This window comes from Fringilla coelebs (genome assembly GCF_963513975.1).
Source record: "Fringilla coelebs genome assembly, chromosome: 3".
In the NCBI taxonomy this organism is placed as follows: domain Eukaryota; kingdom Metazoa; phylum Chordata; class Aves; order Passeriformes; family Fringillidae; genus Fringilla; species Fringilla coelebs.
In genome coordinates, this window is record NC_140030.1 from 107,467,901 (window position 1) to 107,485,053 (window position 17,153).

At 42.1% G+C, this 17,153-nt stretch overlaps 1 protein-coding gene across 4 annotated transcripts in view; it reads right to left on the reverse strand.

The window, feature by feature from the left end:
• Positions 1–17,153, reverse strand: part of MACROD2 (mono-ADP ribosylhydrolase 2) — an 842,889-nt gene that overhangs the window by 7,580 nt on the left and 818,156 nt on the right. For all 4 annotated transcript variants that reach the window (XM_084203116.1, XM_084203115.1, XM_084203114.1 and 1 more), the window contains one exon: positions 2,631–2,714. In XM_084203116.1, the coding sequence (XP_084059242.1) occupies positions 2,631–2,714 (84 nt within the window). The remainder of the gene's footprint in view (positions 1–2,630; positions 2,715–17,153) is intronic.

Below are 17,153 nucleotides of genomic sequence, written 5' to 3' on the forward strand. Positions count from 1 at the left end.
GAAAAGGGAAAGGGAAAGGGAAAGGGAAAGGGAAAGGGAAAGGGAAAGGGAAAGGGAAAGGAAAAGGAAAAGGAAAAGGAAAAGGAAAAGGAAAAGGAAAAGGAAAAGGAAAAGGAAAAGGAAAAGGAGCTGCTGTCAGGGAAGTACCATCTAAGAACCAATCACCAAAGGTGGGGTCTGTCATCATTAAAAAAAAACTAATCAGAAAATCTGTCCTGGGTACAAGAATTTTAATATACAAGGGTCTTTGCTGTGATGGCTGATGGAAATGGGTGGGACAAATATGTGTCTGTATACACAGCCCTAATCCAGGCTACAGATGCACCTTCTGACAGTTTTCCTGATGGAGAATCAATCTCAGGCCTCAAATAATAGTAATTTCTCAAATATATCACTCTCATGGACCTGCCCACTGGATGAACCAATACTGAGATCCACCTAAGCTGTCTAAACTCTCTGCATCTCTAATGCACTTTCCACTGTGCTGTTGAACATGAAATTAAAGCACAAGGGCTGAGCTGCCAAGGGGGATGCAGTGATACATGCTTGTGCTCTCAGCTGTGAAGCAATGAGATCTCCTGGGGCAGAAAGAAGGGGACCAGAGAAAAAAAATAGGCAATTTACATAAAAATTACTGTTAAAGGGAATGAGTTTGATCCTTCCTCTATGTTTTTTTAAACATGCAGTATATGTCCACAAGGAAAACCACCCTGTAACATAATCTAATAGCAATTTAAGCTGTCTAGAAACAAAAACTTCCCTGACAAGTGAAGTACTTTTTGGCAGCCTAAGCAAACACTCTTTTCCTGTTCTTTCATGTAACTTAGCAAGTTCAAAGAAAAGAAAGGTACAAGATGAGTCATATGTAGAAGATGTTACAAGATAAGCAAGATTTGAAACAGAGAAACCTATCAAGATCCTCATTTCAGAAACTGCTAGCTGGTCCTGCTGTCCTTTCATGTTGAAACAGTTATGCAAACACTTTCCTTTCCAGCCAGAAATCCCTTAAAATATGCTTTAGTAAATTTGGATTTGTTTTCACTAAGTAGCCCAAAGTATCCCATGGATTCACAATTCAGATGTTTTAATGTGCTATGACTTTTGGGTTTGTTCAAAGAATGAGTCAAGAAGGCTGCTCTGGCTTTATTCTGCACTTCTACTTGTAATAGCATCATCTCTGGCATTTTTTAATAAAGAAAAGTTCATGATGCACACTTGCTTCTCCTGTGCTTGCAAACTTCTTTTCAGTCACCAAATCAAATGCTGCAGCACAGTCTGACACCAGAGAAAGGAAATCAGCATCAGATTCTTCATGCAATTAATAGCAAACCCAATATAACTGGTTTGTCTTTGAGATGTATAAAAGTGTCCCTTCAATTTACATTATGCCAATGTTGAGGAGGTTAAAGAGAGAGTTAAAAACCAGCCTTCACTACAGAGAGAGTCCATGGGTATAAAATGAGGACTGTACACCCAATCCCAAACCCAAGCCCCTCTGTGTCAAACCCAACAAAACCCTGTATGCAGCTCTGAGAGCTGACCAAGAGGAGTGAAAAAGCCTCACCAAAGCCTAAGCACCAATATGCTGATTCCCACCATCATTTCTTTACACACAGGATGAGTCAAGAAGGTCAATTATTTTTTGTTTACAAGGATGTTACACACTGCAGATTTGAGCAGCATCCTAGTACTCAGCCTTTGCTGGAATTTGTCACACAGATGGGTCACTGGCTCACCAAGATCAGTGTTGGAGGAATATAATTTCCAAGTCAGGAACTGTTGATTATGTCCACTGTTGATTATGTCCACAAACCTGAGCGGAACTGCTGTTGGGTCAACTAAATTGTGGTTATTTTATTAACAGTCAAAGTCCTAGTGAGAGGAGTGTATGGATACTGAAGGAGGAGCAAAGGCAATCACAGCTGACCAAGAAAGGGATTAACACACAAGTTCAGAGTGGTTATAGTGCCAAACACCTCCCCCTTGATGGAGCTGGGCACCAGCACACAAATATTCAGAAATAATCCTCTGACTGCAGTTAGACCCCCAACCTCTTGGCCAATTCTATATCAGGACCAGCATGACAGTGGGTCTAAAATATTATTTAGTTAAAAGGTAGGCAGTGTAGAACATCCCAACTGAACACATTAACCAGTCAAATTAAAAAGCAGGGCTACAGTGCTTAAAGTTACTTCCATGGGACTCACAGGACAGTACAGATGGTGTAAACTCTCAAAAAGACTGAGTTGAAGAGACTGCAAGTATAACTCATTTTTTTTTGGAAGGAAACATATAAACAGACTCCAGAAAGGCAATGCTAGGTATCAACTTCAGGACTATATAGAGTCATGGAATGGTTTTGCTTGGAAAAGACTTAAAGGACCATGTAGTTGTACTTCCCTGCCTTGGGCAAGGACACCTTCCACCACGCCAGGTTGTTCCAAGCCCCCACGAGCCTGGCCTTCAACACTTCCTGAAGTGGGGCATCCACAGCTCTCTGGACAGCCTGTTCCACTGCCTCCCTACCCACATAGTGAACAACTCCTTACTAATATCCAATCTAAACACTCTCTTTGTCAGATTACAGCCATCACCCTAAAAAATTAATTGAAAATAACAGAACAACATACCATCCTTATTTGAAACATCTGCTGCTTGACTTGCAAGGTCAATTTTCACAGGCTCCATGGAAGCTTCCTCTTGCTCTTGTATCCCTATAATATAAGCCAAAGAAGGAGAAAAATCAATACTCACAGTACCAAATTAATATTAATACTCTTCATGCCTGGCTTTTTTTTTCCTTCTGGCAAGCTCTTACCTTTGTAGACTCCACTGTTGTACAGTGGCACCCACTACAGAAGAGGACAGAGGGTAACATGGTTTGAAAATAATTGCCTGAATATTTTTAGCTATTCAAACTCTTTTTCAAGTGGGATTGTTAAAATCACATCGTGGTTTGTCCTTCTGCTCCCCGCCATTTTTTTCTCATCACTTTTAAAGAATCCCCTCTGCTCATAAAAAGAAGTATATGATGGGGACTTAATCCCAGTTATAAAGTTTCTCTAGCCAGCAGAAAGAAAATAAATACAGTGAAGTGTTCAAATACACCAGGTAGCCAGACATAAACTAGAATATGAATGGAGGAAAAATGCATTTTATCGCTGTAACTCAGTATTTCTATCTCTTCTGCTTCATACAGACTCCAGAAAGGCAATGCTAGGTATCAACTTCACTTCCCATTTCAGAAATCTCTCCTGCAGCTGGCAGGTGCAAAGGTTTATTGGCATAGTGCAAGGTGATGATGGAGGCTAATGAAAGAGAATTTTATGGACACATGTGCCTGTGTAAATTTCTGCACAGGTGCTTAGTTCCAGTTGTCTTCCATTTGCAGGGATAACATCAGGCATGGGATAGGTGGCAAACCCAGGATGGGGGGTGGTAAACCTAGAAAGAGGCTAGGAAGAGTAACAACAGCACCAACAGATCTGCAATTTTTTTTTTTTCAGAGGTTTAAGATCATAAATACTGTCAGAAGACTTGTTTTTGTTCTGCTTTTTCACCTTCTTTCCATGTCTGGAAATCTGATTTCCTATCCTTTTTAGGAGGGGATTGTTGCAGTGGCTTTTACACTGGGAGTTTATTCTTGGATATTGCCATCAAGAAAATAATAGTGGGAAACTGTTCAGGGGCAAAGTAGGCAGAAGATATTTTAAACTTTTACTAAGCTGAGCACCACTGCAAATCTTGGGAAGAGGTTTTTCACAGTTTACCATCTCATTTTTTTGGGAAGACTTACAAATTCAGTTAATATAAATTTAATTTCTTCCTTCATTATTACTATGGGATGGACACAGGAACATTCACTATACTGCCATGCATGTGGAAAGGGTATTATCCAAAATAGCTCCCCTGCTGTGCAGTCAATTCAAGTTCACTCTGGGATCAGCCCAATTCACATAAACAGCAGAATTCGATCAATACCAGAAACTGCCTGGACAACCAATTTATTCATGAGGCCTCTCCCTCAAAGATTTAATTCTTTCAGGTTAAAGCACAAACAAGCAAAGGGTTTCAGGTCTCCATGCAGGAGCTGAGGGCTCCTGAAGAGGAGGGAGCCCAGGAGATACCGCTCTCAATATCAATTCCCATTTCCAATTGTGCTGCTGCCAGAGCTCATTACCTGAACCCTTTGCCAGCTGCTTACACAACCAGCCCAGCACTCAGAAACCATGGGCTGCTGGCATGGGCAAGCAGGGCTCCCAGCCTCTTCCAATGCATAAGACAAGGGTATACCAGGAAGACAGAAATCTCTGTACACTTATTTAAACTCTTCTTTTTTCCCCTTAAGAGTCACTTGCTCCATGTGCTTACACTTAATACACCATTTTCTCTAGAGATGATTTTTCCCCCCTCTAAATTCACCTATTATTTACAAGACTAACCTGAAGATCTTGTGGCAGCTCTTGGTACCTCAGCATTGATTTTAAAATTGCCCAAATATAGATGTTAGGCATCTGTTTTACAAACCCCCAGTAAATTCTAACAAAGTAAAAAGTGTAACCCTTGTCTTCCTCATCATCCTCCTTCTCCCTTGGCACAAAGTTTACATCTATTTCAAGCAACAAAAGCAGGCAACAATGCAGGCTTAGAAGCTGTAACAACCCAAGAACTCTCAAGAGTTTCTTAAGGATGCTCATTTCTCTCTGATGAGTCTCAAGGGGGTTCTCCTGGCAAAGCCCTCAAGACCAGCCTTGGCATTGGGTGTGGGTCAGGGATGTCAGGTGGGCTCTGAACCAGGAACCTGGGCCCCTGCTATTGGTTTCTAGGTTGGTAATAATGCCAGAGAGCCCCTTTGAGACAAACAGAAGAACCAGTTGCATGTGTAAATTATTCTGTCAGTGTAATCTCATGCTCCATGGTAACTTAAATCTTTAAAAAGTCCCCAGTTATAGAAGTCTTGTAATAAGTGGGAAATCCTGGCCCTAAGATCATTCTGAATATTTGAGGGAGAAAATATTTGTTGTCAATGCTACAACAATCCTGAAAATGACTATTTTTACAGGCAAAATGGCAATGCCATTATTCCCATAGCTAACCTGCTCTGCAATTCTGGGTGTTGCTGCAGGAATTCAAATAAAATACTATCCTGCCCATAGACAATGTGCAACCTGAAGAAATTCATTAGCTGTAAATTATTCATAAAGGAATTGCTTCTACTTGGGCTATATACTTTGAAAAAATCACCTCTGTCATTATGCAATAGGAAAACCATGTTAGAGCTATACTGAACAATCCAGATTTCTCCAATTCATACCCACTGTTGTTTTGGGTTTAGCTGTAAATATGTTTCCCCTAATCACAAGACTCTGAGAGAGTCAGGTGTGTTAAAAAAGAATAAATCCAAATTTCTCTGTTTAAAATTGGAATGTGCCATTTTTCATCTGCAGTAACAAAACCAAACCAACCAAACACAAAAAGCCCCAAAAAACCAGACAAAGCTCTTCTGACCAACAGCTGCATTATCTTATCTGTCAAAACCAGTTCCCATTTCCTTGCTCTGTGAATAGCCAGAGTTGTTTTTTTTTCTTCTTTCCAGTCATTTCATTGTAGCACTTTGCTAATGTGACTGTCAAGCCTTCATGTACTTTGTTTGCTGCTGTATTTTAGTAACATTATAAATGCTGCCTCCTTTAGAAACAGAAGCTGTCTGTGATACAAGTATTCTGTCTGACTCCTGTTTGATATCCATCTGGGATGACTGACCCTTTTAATCAGACTGGATTCTACCACACCAAATATTTCTGCTGTCTTCTTGTATGGCTTTACAGGTGTGAGCACCCAACCTGCTGCTCTTGGGGAGCTAAGAAAAAAAAACCCCAGCAATCCTTTTCCATCTGTACTTCATTTATGTTTGAGCTGCAGGGCAGTTTTCTCCCTTGTTGTCCTTCTGCAGTTCTGAGTCTGCAGGAATGGCACTGCCACCACCATGCCTCTTGCTGTCCAGCCTGGCTCAGTAAATAACAAACAACTCCATCTGTTACATCAGGGACACAACACCTCCATCAACCACCACCCTGCCCCCAGCAACTGTGCTCCACAGAGATGAAAGAAAACTCCAGGATGCAGATTTCAAAGGAAGGTGTGCTGGTTATGGTACCAGCTTTGCTGGGCTTTCCCAGGCAGTGAGTGAGCATCACTCTGGATTTGTGCTACAGCCCTTTCATTGTTAATTGGAGTGTGTACCCTCCTTTTTGGCATTTTGGCTTTGTTTTCCAGAGTAACAAAGAGAGATGAATCTCCCTTTCCCTCCAGTGCAGTGTGTGTCAGCTCAGCCCTCTCTGTTTGTGCTGATACCTAAAGGCATCATGCTGCTCCCAGCCACTTTTATTCCCAGCTCAAGCTGAATGGCAACTTTTAAAAAATGCAATTTAAAAGTGTCTAAGATCTGCTCATCCCTATCCCTTTCCAGCCTTTTATTAAACATACTGTTAGTAAAATCCCATTGTGCCCACCATTTTCCAAAGGTGGGAATGGGAGGCTGCTGAGGACTGTTGCTCAGCAATACAGTCCATAAGATCCATACAAATTTTTGTATGGCACATCTAAAATCACTCATGTCCAACAGGAGCACTTTGCCTCTCTCTAAAAACAGGATAAACCTCCACACAGCAGGTTCTTGATGAATGCAAGAATCAAGACATTTACATTGCTTCAAGAAAAGCCTTTTTGATTTTTTTTTAATTCTGGAAAATGTGTAAAAGGCCATGTCATTGTTTTCCAGATGCTCTTTTCATGAAACCTCTCCTCAGAGAAGAAGCCTGCAGCATAGAATGTTTGAAATGGAGCACCCAGTTAATCTCATCCCTCAACTGCTGGCTGTTAACACAACTAAAATGTTGCCTGGTTGTGATCAAACTAGTAGATCACCTGTCCTGAATGGCTTCCAAAGCACTTATGCTCCATCCCTGCCTACAAATAAGACAGACAGCGTGCTCAGCAGCATGATGACAAGTGAAGGGAACAGAAATTTTTTGATTATTTACTTCTCTTCCCCATTCTGTCATTTTTTTCCCTGCTGTTTGTGAAAGTCATGAGTGATTTGGTTCAGTTCCTGCCTCTTCATAAAAAACAACCTGAGCACAGCAGTAACTGCAAGAGAAATGCCACTGTGTTTTTCACTGTCTCCTAAAAAAGCAGTTAGCAGGCACCACCAAAACCAGCTTTCTGATTGCAGGACACTTGAGAGAGGCAGCTTTTCCTCTTCTCAAACCCTGTGCAAGGTCTCAGTTGTAGCAGGTAGGGAAAAAGCTAGTCCCATGCATCAGAACTACAACACAGTGCCATGGAGAAGTCTCCAGTCAGGTTCATCAGCTCTGACTCTATCATTGCTGACCCCCAGGTCCTGTGATTTAGGAGATTTTCTGCTCAGTTTAGGTGCAGGGAGCATGTACAGTGGGCTTCTTTGTGTCCCAAAGCACTTTATTCCAAACAACACTTCCCCTTACACAGCCTCATTCCCACTGTTTGAAGAAGCCCACCCTGCTGTTACTGGTCACTCTGGCAACTTTACAAGCAGGAGAACAAGGCAGCAGAAATTTACACAAGGTTTCACATACCTCAGACACTTGTTTCAAAAGATAGTAAATTCAAACAGCAAGTTAGACCAAGGCTGGCTTCTGTCTAGATCATTACTGTGACATTGGGTAAAAACTGGAGCAACTGTTTTTGAATGCTGAGGCATGTTTTTCCTCAACCATCCTGCCTTTGCTCCAAATTTTCTCAAAATTCTGTTATGCCTCATGTACCAAATAGAAACTGGAGGCCAAAACCATGTAACACAGATTATGAACAAAAGTCTTTAAGGAAAAAAAGAGGGGGAAAAAGAGGAGGACAAAACTGTCTCAGTGTGTTTCTTATCACAGAATACACTTTCAAAAATAAGCAGGATTTTTCCCTTTAGCACTGGAAACCATATCCCCTCTATCCATCAAACTATCTTTTAACACAGAGGTTGTTCCAGATGCCAGCACACACAGCTCAGCATTTTCAACAATAGCTGACTAACGTTAGGAGCACTTTAAAAGGCAGTTTAGATCCCTTTTTTCAAAAGTTTCAAGCTTCCAGCAGCTCCATCTGGCTTCAAAGGGGGCTCACTTCATAAAGGGATGTGCTCAGCATTTTTGAAATTCAGGGCACCTGAATTTTGAATCCTAAACATGGACTTTAAAAATCCATGCCAACTCTCCCTACACTAAGGATAACACCACCTCCTTAATCTGGGCTTAGAAAGCTAAGTGACATTATAACCAACAACCTGGCTTTTCTCTTTTTCCCTCAACAGAATTTGTAGAACTCCTAATAAAACTGGTGTCTGTCATGAAAACTGGCAGACTTGAGTCTAAACAGATAACTATAATTTTCCTTGAAACGAACACCTCCTCAAATCCTCAGTAACACCTCCTCAAATCCTCTTTGTAATTGATGAGCTCTTTCCTTACAAAGAATTGTCCTGAAGGCCAGCCAGAATGCAGTGGGATACTCAGCAATACCACAGGCCACAGAAAATACTGAATTCCAGGCTGGCATGCTGGAGCACTCAGCCCTTCCTGGAATGCCAGCTCCTGTCGCTGTAGGACACGAAAGAACACGCGCGCACACCGCTCTCAGGGTGAAGAAGAAAAGAGGCAGTTTATTTTCTGACTCCAACATTTCTAGTTTTACAAAGGTGACAGTGGATTGGAGGGTGACAGTGCCACCTCTCCACTGACACTGGTTTAACCAACAGTCCATCAACTTTCTCCTCCTCCATAGAGGAATGCAGAACAATGAGTTGTTTACAGAAAGTGTGTGAGAAAGTTCGCTACAAGAATGTCAACATCAGAAGGCTTTTAGAGAATCTCAAAAAACCAGGGTGACAAGGTCCCTCCTCCAGGGTGCCAGAAAACACAAGGGCTTGTATTTGCAATCTTAGCACCAAAGTCAAGACCTCTACCAATTAAACCAGAGAAGAATAATTGTATTAGCAGCTGAGAGTGGCAGATTTCTGTCCTGCTAAAGCAGGATCACACACTCACACTAAAAACACTTCCTCAAGCTAAATTCTTCAGATTGCTGGATTCAGACTATGCTTAACAATTTATTCATAAGACATTCTTAGCTGAGGAACTTGCAGATGCCTAGAGCCTTTCCATTATATATCTTTCAAGTATTTTGAGCTTAGGAATAGAAAAAAAAACCCAAAAAACCTGACATAGTGATTCCAGCCTTGTGTCAAAAAGCAGCAACATTTTCCCTCTTCCTTTTGAATACCCACAGCTGGAGGGTAATGCAGAGCTTTTGCCAGCACACAGCACAAGGGTGAGAATTAGAGGTAACAGGTGAGCTCTCTACAAATGTGCACATGGCCCAGGTCTGCAAGAATTTGTATGTTGGTGTAAGGATTGTCCCTGCCCACAGTCTCCACAAATACCTTGGCAACTCTTACTTTCATGGGAGCTACTGAAGCTTTCAAAAAGAATGCAGAAGTGCTAATCTCCTGATGCAAGTGACTTCAGCCCTGACAGACATTTCCTCAGAGTCACAGATAAAACTGAAGGATTAAGCCATAAAGGATTAGGAGAGGTGTCACCTAGCATTAAGTCACTGGCCTTGAATCTTGGTTTTGTTGGGCACTGAAAATAGCAAATTTCACCATCTTAAAAACAAGCTTTATTGTATTTCTTTAAATAGATATAAATATATTTCAGATATATATCTTGATTTCTTGAGTAGGCTTAAAAGTCTAGATGGCTCATAGTTGTAGAGTTTCCATTTTTTACAACACTTCAGTGCACTAAAATACATCAATCTGACAATCCAAAGAGACCAAACAAATTTCTTTCACAACTGTGCACTGGTTGTTTATATATCTAAGAAAATACAGGAAACAAACACCCTGCATGGCTCTCTTCACAAATAACCTATTTTAAATGATACAGACTCTAAAAGGGGAAGGTCTGTTAGACAGAAAATTGGTCTTTGCCTGGAAACTTTATAGCTCATAGCAAATCCAGGTCTTCCCAACTTAGCTGCCCAGTTATTTTGATCCAAGCACCAAAAAATGTCCATACATGAGATGTGCTTTAAGTCCAAAAAGTCTGTGGCATTTCACTTAACAGGTGTAGAGATTATTTGGGGTGGCAGGGAAGAAATAAGCCTTGTGCCTTAAAGGGGTATTCCAAGCCACCCTGTTGAGAACTGATTAAAAATCTTCTGAGGGACCTGAGCACTGATCCTCAGCCTGATAAAACCTGCCATAATTTGGAGGTGTTGTGCCTAGCTCGGGCTGGGGACTGGCAGAAGCCCTGACACTGTGACAAAGCCACTGCAGCTACTGCATTCTGCAGGCAGGGGGTGGTCCTGCTGTACAGGGAACCCGCTGCAAAGGCACATGTGTAGTCCATGAAAATATTTCTACTAAAACCTTCTCCTGAATCAAATGATGCTTTGTTTTTCCTGCTTTAAAAGAACAGATAGTAGAGTGGGAAATGTCATGTTTTCAGAGAGTCATGCAAATGTATCCTGTGAAGCCCAAGATTTCCAGAGAAATGTTGCTGGCTCTTGCCAAAGCTTTAAAGTGAAGCTACCAGACTGCTGTTAAAAAATTAAAAGAATAGTGAAACCCCCCTCCATTTAAAAGGACATGAGTATTTCTCAATTTTGTCAGACACTTTCATGGAGGGAGGAACAAGAAAGAACTGCTTCTGATTAGCCAGCAGGAAGCATTTAAGAATGTGTTTACTGGTCATTGATGACACAAGTACTTCTGGCAGAGGCAAGCAAGCTATTTTTTAAGCAGCAGAGCTGGGGGAAGCTGGTTGGTCACAGAGAATCCATGTAAAAGACAGTGGTGCCACTGTGCTGGCAGTCCATGAAAGGGATGCCTCAATTAGGCTGATGAGCATGCAAAATCATGGAATTTAGGCTGTGCAGTCCTTGGGTAAAGAAAACTGAGGGCACTTTGCACGGTATTTCTAGTTCAAGTTTAGAGACTGGACTATACAGAAGTAATCATTAATGATAGTAAAAGTCCTAATTAGTACTAATAGTACTAATATGTAAAATGATCCTGCTTATCCTTCTGTATATTTCCTATCAGAAGAATTTTTCACTTAAGTTTCATTTCCTTAACAGAGAGCAATTCACACTCTAAGTGATAATTTAACAGTGTAATCATTAATGTACAATAGAAAGTACAATGAAAATGAACCCAAATTTAAGTTCTCTAAATTCAGTTTATCTACTCTTCATCTCATGGCATATTTACTATAGCAAGCCTAAAAGTTCAGACCCATTTTATTTCTGCCTGTCCTCTGATTTACAAACCCTGAATTAATGCAGCTCTTTTCACAGCCCACATATGAAAGAAAGGAGCAAATGGCTGAAGGAAATGATAAGAACTGGATCACATTCTGTGCACAGAATGGCTTCCCCAGAGTAAGCCTGTGTAGCAATTCTTTTTGATATTCATCATCACAGTCCAGTCCATGGACCACTGCTGTTGTGGCCATGTGAAAGCAGGTTTCCACTGACAGAGCAAGGCTTAGAACAAAAGGCCATCCATCCCAAGGGCAGCACAGCAGTGATTTGGGTATCAGGCCTCAAAAGGGTGGCTTTATTTCAAAAATTTTGCCAAGGGCTGCTAGTGGGCCAATCAGATTCAGTGGGTGATGGTTTATAGCAACAAAACTGTGAAATCTCCAGAAACTAGAAATCTGTGAAATGTGGGGAAAAGATCTGCCTTCTTGCCAAAATAAAGTTCCTGGTTATATGGAGTATTGGATCAAAGACAAGTATCTTGCAGAAGCACAGCATCATCACAAACCTCCTCACCAAGGCTTTGGGGATGCTGAGTGACAGTCCCTCTAGTGTCCTCAGCCCCACTGGTTGACCACAGCCAAGGCTGGACCAGCCCCCTGCTCCTTCCTCCAGCTTTCCTCTGGACATACCCTCCAAATTCTGATTTATTCCATGTTAGCAGCAGCAGGGGTGCTCAATGCCTCCTCAGCAACTCCCAGCAGCAGGGCAGGAAGAGGAAAATGGAGATGTCAATTCCAAAGCGTGCCCAGAAATTTGTACCTGCAGTAGCTGCTCTCAAAGGTTTAGAGCTCACCTCTTCTTTCCAAAAGCCTGCAGCAGACCCAACCACGTGGAGCTCCTGGAGAGCACTGGGATACAGAAAGCATGGAGCAGCTGCAAGCTTTCTGAATATGTGTCCTTTGGCTCCTGGGCTCACAGAATCATAGAATAGTTTGGGAAGGGATCTTAAAGATCTCCTAGTTCCAACACCCCTGCCAGCAAATTTTTGACCAAAGATTTTTCCACCTCCCAGGCAATTAAGAGAAGGTGCAAAATACCAGAGAAATGGCATTTCCTAGTGATTCTGATAAACAGAGTATATAACCAGCTACTTTAAAATGCCACTGGCTTGCTTTGTTGTAAGCACAGTCCCAGGGAGAATGTCAGGTCACATAACTCATTTGTTATCTTTCTACAGAGGAGCTCCACTAAGCGCCGGCCATCGTCAAAATACTAACATTCCTTTTAGTGGAAAACAAATAGAAAAGAAAAATGCAACAACTGGCTTAAAAGGAAGCCAATTAGCACTTCAGAGATTGCCACGTGGGATGTTAACACACTGGGGAGCTGTGCTCCTCTTCAGGCACAGCCTGAGTTATGGAAATGCAGGGAGCACCATCACAGAGATAACACTCCCCCACGACACAAACCTACACTGTGCACTCATTTGGACACACTCTTTGCATTTTATTTCCCTCAGTGGCTTAAAAAATGCCAAGAATCAGAATAGCATGTGGAGAGCTTTTTAATCTAGCCTTAGATAAGGCACTTTCCTCCTCTGGGCAGTGAGCACGCAGCAGCAATAACTTTGTGTACAACATGAAGGAAAGTGTCAGGGAGGAAACTGCAGTAATTGAGGTCACATCCTCTGTGACTGCAAGGAAAACCCCTCACACATTTTCCCCCATCATCCATGGACATTTCCATGCATATACAGCTAACCATTTTAATGATATATAAATATTTATATCTCCTGAGCAGATAAACTAGCAGGCATTTAATTCTAGTGATGCAAACACCTGATGGCTGGATGCTCTCATCTACCTGTAAATGCAAAACACCAGCCACTGAATTAAATTATGTGGCAAAATTATGTGACACTTATCTCTGAGGTGTTTGGAATCCCACACAAAATCTGTGCTTCACATGGTTAAGCAGCTAGCTATATGTTTTATAGGGAGGGAGGGAAGAAGGGAAAAAGGCTGTGCTTTGTGTTTTTGGTTTTTTAGATCTCATTTACAGCTGTACAGTTACAGCTTACAGATTAATAATAAAAGAGTGTATGTGACAATGCAGAAACAAATGATGTTCAATGTCAACACAAAAATATATTTTTCTGTTCATTAACCAGGCTTTCATTTCAACTGCTCTGATCTTGTAAATAAAGCTTACAAGCTAGTTTCAAGTGAGTGTGGCTATTATGCAAACAAAAAAAAAAGAATCCCAAACCCTAAATCAAAACACCTTAACTCAACAGTTTCCTAGTACTGGTTAGCTAATTATATCTGCCATTTTTTATTCAGGGGATCTAAACAGATTAAAACAGGTTGAAAACAATTGTATTCAGGAACTGGCCCAAGGGGTAAGAGCTCTCTGGATAGTATCAGACATCAGCCACTGCCAAAAAACAAGGGGCATCCCTGAATGTTCTGGAAGAGAAGAGGCTGGGCAGAAGGATGTATGGATAAGAGGACAGACAGAAGGAAGAGAGAGAAGAAAGAACAAACAACTAAATAACACTAAATAACATTCTCCTGCACCCATGACTTGCCTCTAAGGATTTGCTTTCCAAGCACTTTATTGAACATGTTCAAGTCCTTAACTTGTCTTCTGGGGGGCAAATAAGGGGGCCTGAAAAGCCTTAGGTGAATTAAGCATTGCTGAGATGTGCTTGATGAGATGGGGAAATACAAAGCTTTTGAAAGGCTGAAAAATCTCCAACCACCTGGTAGCAGCATTGAGCAGAAAGGGGAAATACAAGGGGAGTCTGCAGCAGGGAGGTACAGGACCCCTTAATTATTGGGCTACCAAGACCATCACCACCCCAAATGCTTGTGAAAGCTCACAAAATGAACTCAGCAGGCTCAGCAAAAACAACACCTCTTAGTAAAAACAGCATATTCAGGAAAGCAAACAGGAGCAGCTTTCCCAAGATACATCTGCTAATTAGAAATGATGGGTTATAGATGCAGGTGGCAAGGCCCCCAGATGAGAGCAAGGCTATTCCTGGTGACCTCTCTGCCTCTTTCTTCTGACTGCTGCTCTCCAAGGCTTAACAGATGGTGTTCTCTTTAAATTAATACCACCCTGCCAGCCAGAAGGAAGCTTCTGTTGTACTTGGCAATACAGGTGAACAGCCTGCATTTAGATTTCAAAGCAAATGCCACAGGTGTTCCAGCAATATGGCAAGCAGCTGATGTGCTCCAGCCTCTTCAGGCCTGGATAAGACTCAGCTGTGTTTTCTTATCTCTAAGACTAGCTAGAGAAAAATCACAACATTCAGAGGGCAAACTTCACACACTGGAGCAAAATCTGAACTATCTTTGCTCTAGATGACTTTGTCAGTTGTGGGATGTGAAAGTGCCAATGCCATCCTGCCTTCTCCTCTTGGAGGAGATGGATATGCATCCAGCTGATTACAGGTGCAGGTTAGCATGGAGCAAACTGGCTTCAACACCCCAAGCTGTGACCAAAGCTTTGCCAAAAAGCATTGCTGTGCTCATTCTCCCTTTTGGAATGTGAATATGTGTAGCTGCTTTCCTTCCCTCCTACGTGCAGATCCTTCTCCAGTTTTTTTCAGCTGTGTGCTGGTGATCTAGCTGGATTCACAAGCTGGGCAAGAGCTAGCTGTATCTATCCTTGAATGGCAGACCTCATTACAAGAGGGAAATGGTTCTGGCAATCAATACATTGCATGGCACTGCTGCTTCCAGGATCAGACATCAGCCTCAGGTCACGGCTGCCTCTGGTGGTTAAATATCCCATAGCAGCTGTGGTAAGAACAAATGGCTTTAACCATATTTTACAGCCAAATCTTGACATGAATATCTCTCCCCCAGGCTGCCCTTGAAAATTCTTTTCACTTTGGGAAGATTTCCTGTGTCTTAAACTTGGTACTGTTAAACATTGGCTGTGTTTCATGCCAGGGGGAACAGTTTCATGAGCAGATTCTGTGATCTCTGTATGCACCAATTTCTAAGATAACTTGGGGTCCTTTAGATAGGTACAAGATATATTTCTTATGATCTGCTTTTCATGCTCACACACTTCAAGAGCCAGCTGGATCTGCAAGCAGAACTGCATCCAGGAAATCTATTTTATGCCATGAGGAAAGCAGGCAATACTAGGAATATTGTTTAAAGACTTTTTCCTTTAACTTTCTTTTCTTTTTAAAGCAAACTTGTCCATCCTGTATTGCCAGGAGATTCAAAACCAAGCTACAAAAGCATCCAAATGTTTGGACATTTACCTGAAAAACAGCTGTGCTCCAGCTGCAGGAGCCTGCAGTACCTGTAACTCAGTAACTGTGTGGTTGCTGAGACATGTCAGTAACCTCCCAGTAACCTCAGTCAGCTGCAATTCAGGACTCAGGTTTCCATGTGCAAGCAGATTTATGATGATACAGGCATTAAAAACATTGACAAGGGTTTAAAAAGACCACCATGGCTGTACCTACCTCACACTGGGCAGTCACTGCCTTGGAGGACACAGAGGTAACAAAACCCACAGAGGATGCCAGTTTTACCAGACCAAGATGAGTGTGGAAGCTGTTAGCCATGCTCATGTGAGGGTAATTGTAAAATATCTGTTGTAAAAAATGCTGTCCCAAGGAGGAAGTCCCAAAAAATGAGAGCACAGCTCTGTTCTCTTGGTGATCTAGGTGTTTAGATCAATGTGACCACCAGACAGGAGCTCCTGATAGCTAAAGGAAGAATTGGGAGTGTGGGTAAGGACCACAGCACAGATCCACCATGGATCTGTGAGGTGACATCACAAGAAGAAGGGCCAAGGGCTTAACTGAGGTGTGATGGCAGCAGCCATAAAAAACTTGCAATGAGCAATGAGCACCTGAACCCCAGTGAGGGAGAGGGACCATGCCAGTGCTCACTCTGGCCTCATACCCTCTTGATCAGAGCATAAATAAATCTGAATTAATGGAAATAAATCTAAATTAAAGCTGGAAGGGCTCCACCCCTGATCCCTGTGTCTTAGAGATTCCTGCAAGACAACCATGAGGGAAGCCCCTCTCATTGCTGGGACAGCACCAATGAGAATGTGTCAGCTGTAGAGAGACCTTCAATGCTCAGAAAAGAGCAAAACAAAAAGCCATGAAGCTGCTGCACACTCATAACACCAAGTCCTCCTCAGTTTTCTGACCTCTCCAGACCAGAAGGGGGTTGATGGAGGCACCATTCCAAGGTACCAGCGCCCCAGAAAGGGGGTGATGCTCAGACCCAGCTGTGCTCCCTGCTCAGCCTGTCAGCTTCCTGCTAATCTTCCTTCTAGCTAGGATAGCTGGAGGAATCAGGCAAGTTCATTTCCTTGACTTGAGCTGCTGGAGTTAGGAATTGATTTTTCAGCATATTGACATCTTATTTTGCAGCACCTGAGGTATCTCCATTTGTTCTCATTTGACACCTTTGTGCTACATTTCAGGCTGTCAGACAGTGAAAACATGTCCAGCAGTTGTGCTTCACCTGATGAAACACTGTGGAGTTGTGACTGTGACAGCATTTGGCCACAAATTGGGAATCTCAATGTTTTCCAAGCCCTGATACAGTGAATTTGCCATCCTGCCCCCCTGACTATACACCACTGTTAGCTGTAACCAGGGGCAATGGAAAAGCAACTACTGACTTTTTCTGCTCAAAATCCAGAACAGAGTTTAACTAATTTTTCTGTCCAGGTAAGAATGGTATAGCCTGTAAGTGACTGCATATTTCCTCCACAGAGAAAAGGCTGAATGTGTAGGCACGCTGTCTTTCAAGGGCTGTAAAGTAATGTAAGTATTGAGAGGTTTTAGGATGGTGTAAGTA